Source organism: Balaenoptera ricei, chromosome 16, assembly GCF_028023285.1.
Source record: "Balaenoptera ricei isolate mBalRic1 chromosome 16, mBalRic1.hap2, whole genome shotgun sequence".
Taxonomy (NCBI): Eukaryota; Metazoa; Chordata; class Mammalia; order Artiodactyla; family Balaenopteridae; genus Balaenoptera; species Balaenoptera ricei.
Window position 1 is genome coordinate 27,935,947 of NC_082654.1, and position 10,434 is coordinate 27,946,380.

The 10,434-nt window shown below is 56.0% G+C and overlaps 1 protein-coding gene across 1 annotated transcript; it reads right to left on the reverse strand.

Annotated features, from left to right (window-relative positions):
- Positions 1-1,544: 1,544 nt before the first annotated feature.
- Positions 1,545-6,802, reverse strand: TLX1 (T cell leukemia homeobox 1). Its single transcript, XM_059900181.1, has 3 exons — positions 6,238-6,802; positions 3,951-4,152; positions 1,545-1,767 (listed from the first exon to the last, which is right to left on the reverse strand). The coding sequence occupies exons 1-3, from the start codon at positions 6,800-6,802 to the stop codon at positions 1,545-1,547; spliced, it is 990 nt and encodes a 329-aa protein (XP_059756164.1).
- Positions 6,803-10,434: the final 3,632 nt, after the last annotated feature.

The window sequence follows — 10,434 nt, forward strand, 5'->3', positions numbered from 1 at the left end:
TGATCCACACTCCCCGTTAATTCACTCCCCCAATTATATACGGTCCCACACAAATATATACAGTAAAACACATCTCATACATGATTGCATTCATACGATTATAGATGATACACAATCACAAACATTCACACATTTAACACAAAAATAGATGCACAATGAGAAACTAATATGTACTTTCACAAACATTACCACATGATTCGTTCACAATCACAGACACTGGTGGGTGATTACACAACTATCCAAAAAGCCACATTCATACATGGTCACACACACACCACTACAAGTTCGTATGTATAACGGTAGTTTCGATTTGCAACTTAAGCAGAATAAGCACACACAACTGCAAACAAAATTACATACTTGAACACTTACAAACATTCATTATCAGTGAAATCCTGATTGCCCACACCCATCACAAACACACAATGCACACGCATAACTCTCACACCCAAAGACAAATCTCTAGCACTGGCTGTCCCAGGAGACCCTGGCTCTCCCAACTTTCCTCAGCACTGCCTTCTCTCCATTTCTTCCCCTCCTTCTTTCCTCTCTCCAGAGCCTGTAGGTCCTGGCCCCCACATGTCCCTCAAATTTAGGTACCAAGGGCTGCCCTGGCTGCACCAGCTCACACCAAACCCAAGTAGCTGCAAGGTGCTGGGCTCAGCAAGGAGCAGGCAGCCTTGACTCCGGATCCGGAGGGTTTTATTATTTTTTCACATAAATTACACAAGCACTTTATAAAAAGGTTACACAGAAAACACCTTATAAGTGCATAACTTAAATGCCCCCAACGAACAGGATCTGGAGAAATAGGCTGAGTTTGTGTGGAAGCCTGCCTGTGCGTACCTGGGTGCGGCTAGGCTATGTGATGGGGGTCTGGCAGGCCAAGTGACGCTGTTGTGGCTGCTGTGTGTGTGACGATGTGTCACAGTGTGACCGTGGCCTTGTGTTTGTGAGAAGTGCCATGCTGTTCAGAATGAATCTGGGTCACCCCTGATAGTAAGGGTCAAGGGTGTGAAGGCTGTGGCCCTGTGTGTGCATAACACTCTGCCATAGGTCCCCTGTGACTGTGGGGTGACACCAGGAGGAACAGTGAAATCACCTCTGCGAGGGCCTGTGGGTGTCCGTGTATGATGGGGAGTGGAAAACAGAGTGCTCTCCCCAGGGCAAGTTCAAATGACAGCTCATGCTGTCCTCTAGGGATCCCAGAAGCTCTTCTTCCTCCACCTCTCCTGCCTCTCTCAGTCCCACGTTAAAAATCAGAATAAAATAAAAGAGACGCAAACGGAGGACTCCGAACAGTTCCAGCAGGCGCAGGACCGCATAGGCATCTGGGAGGCGGCGGCGCGTCCCTTTCTTGCACGGTCTTCTCTTCTTTTCCACCAAAAAGAGAACAGCGTCGGCGCGAGAGCGCGGGCCGGTGCGGAGGGGCACGGCGTTCCCCTGCTGCGCGCAGTCTTCGGCAGGAGGGCGGCGAGAGTCGCGGCTCTCAGGCCTCGCGACCCTTGTCTGGGCCCGGGTCTCACGGGGCGGAGCAGGCAGGCTCACTCGCAGGCCGACGCCACGGACGTGACGCTGGTGATCTTGGTCGAGTCGTCAGACCACGGCTGCAGGTTCTGCAGGGCGAAGAGCGAGGAGTTGTGCACGCAAAGCGGGTCGGCGGGCAGCGGCTGCGCCAGGCTCTTCTGGAAGGCCTCTTGCTGCAGCTGCAGGAGGATGCGGTTCGCCTGCTGCCTCTCGGCCTCACGTTCCTCCGCGGTCTGCCGCCTGCACCGGGGACAAGCCGTTACCGACGCTTCGGGTGCGCTCCCGGTAGACAGCCTGAACGAACACTGCTCCCCTTCGCAGCCCCCAATTTCTGCTTGGGCCCCTTGAATGCATTAGCTTATCTTGAGGGTCCTGACTCCACAAAGACTGGAAACCCCAAAAGTAGATTGGGGGGTATCCTGGGGGAGCTGGGGGAAATCCGCTAGGCCCAAGCAGCTGGGGCTCCCCGGCTCCAGGCAGGGCCCACACCCTCACCAGCCTGGAAGGCGCAGCCAGGGCTAGGATGGCATTTCGCCTCTCCCCAGACCCCAGGAAGACCAGGAACCTTCCCAAGCCTGAGGGGCCTCACCCTCCCCACCAGTCCAGGGCAGGGGCAAGGGCCAGTGGATATGAGCTGCCCTGACAGACCTCTCTTCTCCCCCTTCCCTCTGCGAACCTCTCCCAGTCTTCTGACCTCCTGCGCCGAGCCCTGTGCCCTGCCGGGATTCCCGCCGGACCGGCCGGCTTCCTCCGAGGCGGTCCAGGGAGGCGATGACTCACTTATTCCATTTAATGCCTCCCCTCCACCCCGTCAACTGAGATCAAACGTCTGTCTCTAAGGTGGACAGACCTAATGGGAGTCCCCGGGGCCTCCAGAAGCAATTTGTAGGCGATCGATGAAGCCGCGCGAAGCTGGCGAGGGCCTCTCTCAGCGGCGGACGCCGGCCTCCTCGCCGCCCCTTCTAGCCTTTTCGCTCTGTCTTTCTGTCTCTCGTCTTCCCCACATTTCAAACTATGTCTCTTCCTTTAGACTTTGTGTCTTTTTTTCTCTTGTTTTCTCTCACCCCACTCTCTTCCTTCTCTCAGAATTTCAGGGAATTTGTTTGAAATGAAAATGAAGGTTTTAGTCATCTATGGCTTTCCGTTATTGTACATAAGACTTCTTCAGGCTGACTGTTTTTTCCTTTTCTCCCTGGGTGGGGTGTTTGTCTTTGCCGCCGCCCCCCCCCCTTGTGTATCAGTTTCTCTCTGCCTGCTACTCTCTATTTTTCTCTGTGCCCCGACCCCAAGGGCTTGCCTGACTCCCTCCCCTCCCCTAGGCTGCAGCCCCGGTGGGCCTTGGGAATGCAAGTACGTCCACCCCCTCCCCCCCCCCCCCAGCCCTTGCTCCCTCCTTAGCTTTCCAGAGGTCTGGAGCAATGCCTCCCACCCCTTCCCCAGCAGCAGGAATGTGGGGGGAGCAGCAGACTCGCAGGGCAGTGGCTTCCTTTGTGGCCACGGCGGCAGATTCCTAGCCTTCATTCAGAAAAAGAAACTCCAATTCCTTCCTCCGGACCCAGGCCCTCCCGGCCAGGCGCCGGGGACTTCGCCCAGACTCTCTCGCTCTCCCCACTGAGGCCTGAGCTAGCAAGAAACTCCCGGCTGTGTGGAACCGAGTATGCGGGCCAGATGTGCGGGAAGGTGCAGGGGTGCAAGAGGGTGCAACCGGAGAAAGCGCCTGTGTGGGGGAAAAAATGAGTGTAGTTGTGGGTGTGTGACGAGAGAAGAGAAAATGTTTCTCTCTTTCTCTCTCACTCACACACATACACCCATCTGCTCCTGATTGATCCCCCTTTCAGTGGGACCCTCAAAAACCCCAACGCAGCCGGCGCAAATTGATTTTCCCCTTCCCGGGTAGGGGACCCCCTGCGCCCAGGCCAGGCGTCTGGGGAGGAGGGAGTCAGCAGGGCCCAGGCCCACGGTATGGGGTCCCAGATGCTCTAGCGGGAGCCCGGCTGGGGCGCAGAAACAGGGCGCCTGCCATCCTACCTCCGGTCTCCGGGATAGACGAGGCATCTCCGTACGCGTAAGTTTGCGCAAACAAAAAGTCCCTCAGGACTCACTGATCTCGGAAGCCTGGACTGCGTAGACTGCGCTCGAACCCGGACGTTTCCCCAAGCAGCGGCGGAGACCAGCCGCGTCTACACCCGCACTGAGTGTGCTCCCCGAGGCCAGAAAGCCGGAAAGAAAAACAGCTGGGGCTCTCCGGCCCCGTCCCGTCATCGGCCACGGTGGCTTTCCGCTCCCCGCGAGCCTAGCAGAGCAGCGCGCTCCTCCGAACCAGAGCCATAGGAAAGTGGCGAGCATGGGAGTATGAACGCCCCAAGAGAGGCCCGGAGCCGGGGACTGCGCCACCCACGGCCGCGCCCGCCCAGCGCGCTTACCTCCACTTTGTACGCCGGTTCTGGAACCAGGTTTTGACTTGCGCGTCGGTCATTTTGAGCGCCTTGGCCAGGGCGGCGCGCTCGGCCGAGGCCAGGTACTTCTGGCGGTGGAAGCGCTTCTCTAGCTCGCAGATCTGCAGGCGCGTGAAGGACGTGCGCGGCTTCTTCTTCTTGGGGGGCGTCCGATTCTGATAGGGGTGACCTATACGGCGTGTTACAGTGAAGGGTGAGAGGGCCACTGGAGCGGGAGACAGACAGACGGCAGAGGCAAGCGGCAGAGCGTCAGGAGGCGTCCCAGGCCCGACACCCCGCGAGTCAGCGAGCGCAGCGGCTAGACCCCAAGAGAAGGGCTGTGGTCCTCCCGTCAGCCCTCAGCTCCAAGCCCGCGGCGTGAAATGGCCCCCCACCCCGCCCGCCAGGCCGACGCCACTGCCGCCACCACGGAGGCCTCCCTAGCCCTGGGCTCCCACGTGCCCCGTCAGACACAGCCGCAGTCTCCTTGAGGGGCACATCTGAGGCGAGCTAAAGGTCGCAGTCCCCCCCATAGCCTCAGGTCTCCAGCCTCAGGGAAGCTGCCCAACGGTAAGAGGCTATTCTTGGTCAAGGCCCTGAATCCTGGGTCCTGACCTGAGGCCTCTATCACACAGCAACATACACAGACACATCACATACAACAGGGGCAAATTATAGATCTATACACCCAGACAAGCTGACACCCAGACAAGCACAGGCACAAAGGCAGATGCATAAGGTGACAGCCATATACTCCCTCAGAACCTTCTTTAGGCCTGAAGCAAGATTACGGCAGGCTGTGGCTCCCCTAGGTAGGCTACGTGGAGTATCTTTTCGCCAGAGACCCAGGCCCAGTGGGTTCCAGGATTGGGGGGGGGGGGTGTTCCATCAGAGTCTTTTAAGACCAGCCTGGCCTGGGTGGGGGAGTGGGATGGGGCACTAGGCCCTGCCTCCCCAGGCCTGAGAGGACTTGCGTTGGGGCACTGGGGCCCCTTCGGAGGCCCAGAGCAGAATGGCTCTTCTACCTCCCTCCACCCCAGTTTGCCACAGACCTAGGGTCTGGGCCGAGGACCCAAGGGTCAGACCCAAGGCTGGAACAGGGGCTTAGCCCAGGGTCTAGCTCTTAACTGCCTATTCCCCTTCCACCATTGGGCCCTGGAGCCCGAGCCCCATGGGAGCCCCACGTCGTGGTCGGTCGGCAGCCGCCTATGCCTCCTGCTTCCTCTGTCTAAGGCCCGGCCAGGAACTCAGGCTCAACTCGTGGCTGCTTCCCAGCGGGCTTGGGGGCCTGGTCCGGCGGGAGGATCGTAGTCTCGGATCCAGGGAACGCTAAGGGCGGCGGGAAGTGAGGCCGGGGAAAGGGGCCCGCGCAGGAGCGAGAGCCGAGTGCCGTGAGCGGAAGCGGGAGCGGAGGGAGCCGAGGCAAGCGGAGGAAGGCGCGGAGCAAGGCGCGGAGCAGGCAGCTGAGAGGGCGGCAGGCGGCCGCCGCCGAGTGCGTAATCGTCCCAGGAGTTCTTTCGGCTGCCGATCGATCACGGGCCTGGCCGGTGCATTATTCACGCCGGAGGAAACAAGGCTGGGCCCAGAGGGGAGGACGCCGAGCCGGGACAGAACGAAAATGAAGCGGGCGGCTCAGCCTCGTGCTGCCACTGACCCGGACGGAGCCTGCAGTCCGGGTAGAAGGGCCCGCCAGCTCTGTTGCTTTACTCCGGCTCGGAACCTCTACCAGGTTCGGCAGCGCAACGGGCACTGGACCACGGAGCGCGAAGTGTGTGTGTGTGTGTGTGTGTGTGTGTGTGTGTGTGTGTGTAGGGGAAGGGAGGTGGGGAACCTGTTTTCCTTGCGTCTGATTCTGGGGCTCGCCGCCTCGGCCAGAGAATGTCTGCCGGGACGGAAGAAACAGTTTGTTCACATTGCGCCCCTTTCTCCGAGATACCCGAGCCCCAAATGCCGGCGGAAGGTAGTAGTCCCGAAGCTACATCCCCCTTCCCTCCGCCTGACCGGGCCCAGGGACTCCGAGAGGGGATCAGGGAGAGCGTCTCAGAGCAGGGGTCCTGTGGGAGAGACGGAGAGGGGCCCAGGCTGGGAGAACTCTTCCAGCAAGTCGATTCCGCGAGCTTAGAGAGGTGGCGGGAGGCTGAACTTGGGGGAGGCACCAAGAAGAGCTGGGAGAGCTGGCGCACAGAGGGGGCTGCGGGGAGCCACGGGGCAGGAGCGAGGGGGTAGAGGAGAGCCGGGACCGCGGCCAGGCGGGGCGCGCGCGGGCCGGACTCACCTGTGAACCTGTCCTTTGTGTATCTGCGGTTACTCTCCATCCAGGGAAAGGTGAGGCCGGTGAGGTTGTTGACGCCCGGCACGGCAGGCACGGAGGGCACGGTGGGCAAACCGGTAGCCAGAGGTTGAGGGTGGGCCACAGCTCCAGCTAGCGGCCTGTGCGCGGGCACTCGTATCACCCCCGCAGCGCTCAGCGCGCCCCCCCCGCCGCCGCCGCCGCCGGGACCGGGGCCGCCCGCCAAGGCCATGTTCACGTTGTAGGAGCCGGCCAGCGGGCCCATGCTGCAGGCGCCGCCGCCGCCGCCGCCCGCCGGGCCACCGGGGCCGCTCGGGCCTCCAGCGCCATAGGCCCCCGCGCCCCCGGCCCCCGCCCCGGCCGCGGGGCCCCCACCGCCGTAAGGGTAGGCGCCTCCAACCAAACAGCCAAGGCCGTATTCTCCGTCCTGGAGGCGAGAGGAGGGCCCCATGCAGCTGCCCTGGTCCGGGCTGTTGAGGATCTGGTCGATGCCAAAGCTGATGGGCTCTGCGTGGCCTGGGTGGAGATGGTGCGGACCCAGGTGCTCCATGCTGGCCCCCGACCCCGGCCCTGCGGTGGGGGGCGCCTCGGCGGTGGCACTCGCTGTGCTTGGCTCGGGGGCAGCGCGCAGCGGCGCGGAGGCGCGGAGGCAGCAGCGGCTCCTGGCTGCGCCGAGACTTGGAGGCGAAGTGCGCAGAGGGGCTAAAGTAGGGGGGAGGGGAAGGAGAGAGGGGGCGCCGTATTCTTCCCCTCTCCGGCTGCTCCTTCCCCTCTCCGGCTGCTCGCTAGCTGTTGACTCTGGGACATCAATCACCGGGCGAAAAAGCCCGGTGCGAGCGAGCCTCGCCGTTTCGGCCGGGTCTCTCCATTGGCTGTGCGCGAAGAGGAGCGGGGTGAATGACAGCGCGGGGGAGGGGCGGAGAACAGGAGAGGGAGGCCTGGAGCCGAGACAGATGTAGGAGCCCGAGACGGAGGGACTGAGACAGAGGCTCAGAGAAGTAGTTCAGGAAGAGAGAGAAAAGGCCAACCAGAGGCTTAAGAGGAGAAAGAAAAAGAAGAGGAGGCCGGCATTCCCAGAGACCGATAGACAGATGGCCCCAAGGAGGCGGAGGTCAGAGTCCTCTTCCCAGCCTGGCAGGAGCCGCCCGCTTGCTTAGAATTGGGCCAAAGGGGCCAGCTCACCAGGCCTCTGGGGAAGGGGCATCCCAGCGCTACTGGAGAATCACCCCAAGGGCTCAGCTGGGAAGCACCTGTCTGTCAACCAGAGGATTTACTCCAAACTTGCAGTCCGGCTTGTTAGAAAGTAGAAGACTGTCTACTCCCCGGGTATGGAGCCCAGGCCCCTGAGGCGGGAAGGTGAGTTCAGGCTTGTCTTTTAAAACACAGGCCTCTGAACAACTGGCTATATGTTGTTGAAAAAGTCAGCAACAACCCCAGCTCTGCCAGTTTAGAGAAACTGAGGGAGGGAAGACTTCCTGAAAGACAGGCACAAGTCAAGGGAGTTGGCTTGGGGCCTGCTGCTGTGGTGCCCAGGCATCAAGACACCCCCTTTCCTTTTAAATAGACAGAAGCTTCAAGAAGCAGTTCCCACAGTATGTGAATGAATTCAATCAGATTGCTTTCGCCTAGCAACTAGCCCAGGGCTGGCTATTCCAAGCAAGAAACCTTTGGATTATAGTGAGGGGAAGGAGTTATTTTCTTACTTTTGGAATCTTGGAAGGGAGGCCTAGGGGCTTAAAACAGTGAGGGCTGGGTATGGTGGGACCAAGATCAGGGAAGTACATCTAGGACAAACTTAGGCCTTTTCAAAGTTTTGCCTGTGGCTGACTGGCTTAGAGCCCAGGAGAGAAGAAGGAAACTCCCTTTTTCTGCTTCCCCTCTTCCTCCTCTCTAGTAGAGAAAGGTCTGCTCCCTCCCAGGAGCCAAGCCCTGGTAAGGGCACAGGTTGGATCACTTAGGATCTATTTCTGGTCTATTTCAGATTCAACAGGCCTTCAGGGAGGGACTGTCTCTATCAGACAAGATGCTAGAATGTGGAGGCTCACATTCTACTTAACACATCTCATTGCAATCTATTTGCTTTGGCCATGTCTGTTACTTTAACCTGAAGAGATCTCCTTGGAGGCAGGGAATGGCTTACTCATCTCTGTTCCCCCCTGTGGAGTACAGCCCACAAAATATACTCATCTTGGGTAAATAATGAATGAAAGAACCTCCTTATTCAACAAATATTTTATTGAGTGCCTACTATGTGTCAGTCACTGTTCTTGGCACTGGGAAAACAGCGGTGAACAAAACAAAGTTCCTGTCCTCATGGAGTTTACATTCCACAGAATGGAATACAAGAAACAAAGAAGCAAATACAATAAGCCAGATGGTGGTAAGTGTTACAGAAAACGCTATAAACTCTACACCAGCTCTTCAAGATGAGTATTATTCCCGTTTTATGGATTCAAGGAAACCACATTTCAGCGAGGCTAAGTGACTTGATCAAGATGGAGGAGCTGGATTCAACTTGCTTTTATGGGTTGGCCTGGAAGCCTGGCTGCTGGTTGGAGGCACATCTCTATGGGAAAAACCTTGCCTGGGCTCCAGGCAGGTGGACAAAGGCCCACTCAAGACAAAGCCAGATATGAAGTTGGTGGTTGTTTGTAAACACTAAGCAGAAACATGAGAGAGAACTCTGCTCCCTTGCCAGTTCTCTCCTCTCTATCCACCCAATCAGGAGGGTACTATACTTCTACACAGGACGTTCCAGAACTTTTTTGGAAGTTGTTTGTGCCTGAATGAGTCTCTTTCTTGCCTCTTATCTTGAGGGAACTAAAGCAGAGATAAACATAAATGTTTTACTGAGAAACTACTGTGTGCCAGGCACCACACCGATCTTATTTAAGACTCACAACAATCCTGTGAAGTTAATAGAAACATCCTCATTTTTAAATAATTAAGAAAACAGAATGAATGTTCATAGCAGTATTATTCATAATGGCCAAAAAGTGGAAACAACTCAGATGTCCATCATCTGATGAATGGATAAGTAAAATGTGGTATATCCATACAATGGAATGTTATTCAACCATAAAAAAGAATAAAAAGTAAATCCTGCTACAATACAGAAAATCCTAGAAAACATCATGTTAAGTGAAAGAAGCCAGGCACAAAAAGGCCACATGTTGTATGATGCCATTTATATGAACCATCCAGGACAGGCAAATCCATAGAAGCAGAAAGTAGATTAGTGGTTGCCAGGAGCTGGCAGTGGGGTCGGGGGAGTGGGAATTGACTGCAAAAGCATACAAAGTTTCTTTCTTTCTTTCTTTTTTTTTAATTGGAGTAAAATTGCTCTTCAGTGTTGTGTTAGTTTCTGGTGTACAATGAAGTGAATCAGCTATATGTATACATATATCCCCTCCCTCTTGGACCTCCCTCCCACCCCCCCAATCCCACCCATCTAGTTTGTCACAGAGCACCGAGCTGAGCTCCCTGTGCTATACAGCAGGTTCCAACTAGCTATCTATTTTACACATGGTAGTATATTTATATCAAACCTGATCTCCCAGTTTGTCCCACCCTCCCCTTCCCCCCACGTCCACATGTCTGTTCTCTACATCTACGTCTCTATTCCTTCCCTACAAATAGGTTCATCTGTACCATTTTTCTAGATTCCACATATATGCATTAATATATGATATTTGTTTTTCTCTTTCTGGCTTACTTCACTCTGTATGACAGACTCTATGTCCATCCACATCTCTACAAATGACCCAATTTCGTTTCTTTTTATGGCTGAGTAATATTCCATTGTATATATGTACCACATCTTCTTTATCCATTCATCTATCATCGGACATTTAGCTTGTTTCCATGTCCTGGCTATTGTAAATAGTGTTGCAATGAACATTGTGGTACATGTGTCCTTTTGAATTCTGGTTTTCTCAGGGCATATGCTCAGTAGTGGGATTGCTGGGTCATATGGTAATTCTATTTTTAGTTTTTTAAAGGAACCTCCATACTGTTCTCCACAGTGGCTATATCAATTTACATTCCCACCAACAGTGCAAAAGGGTTCCCTTTTCTCCACACCCTCTCCAGCATTTACTGTTTGCAGATCTTTTTGTAGTGATGGAAATATTCTAGAATTAGATAGTGGTGATGGTTGCACAACTTTGTGAATATACTAAA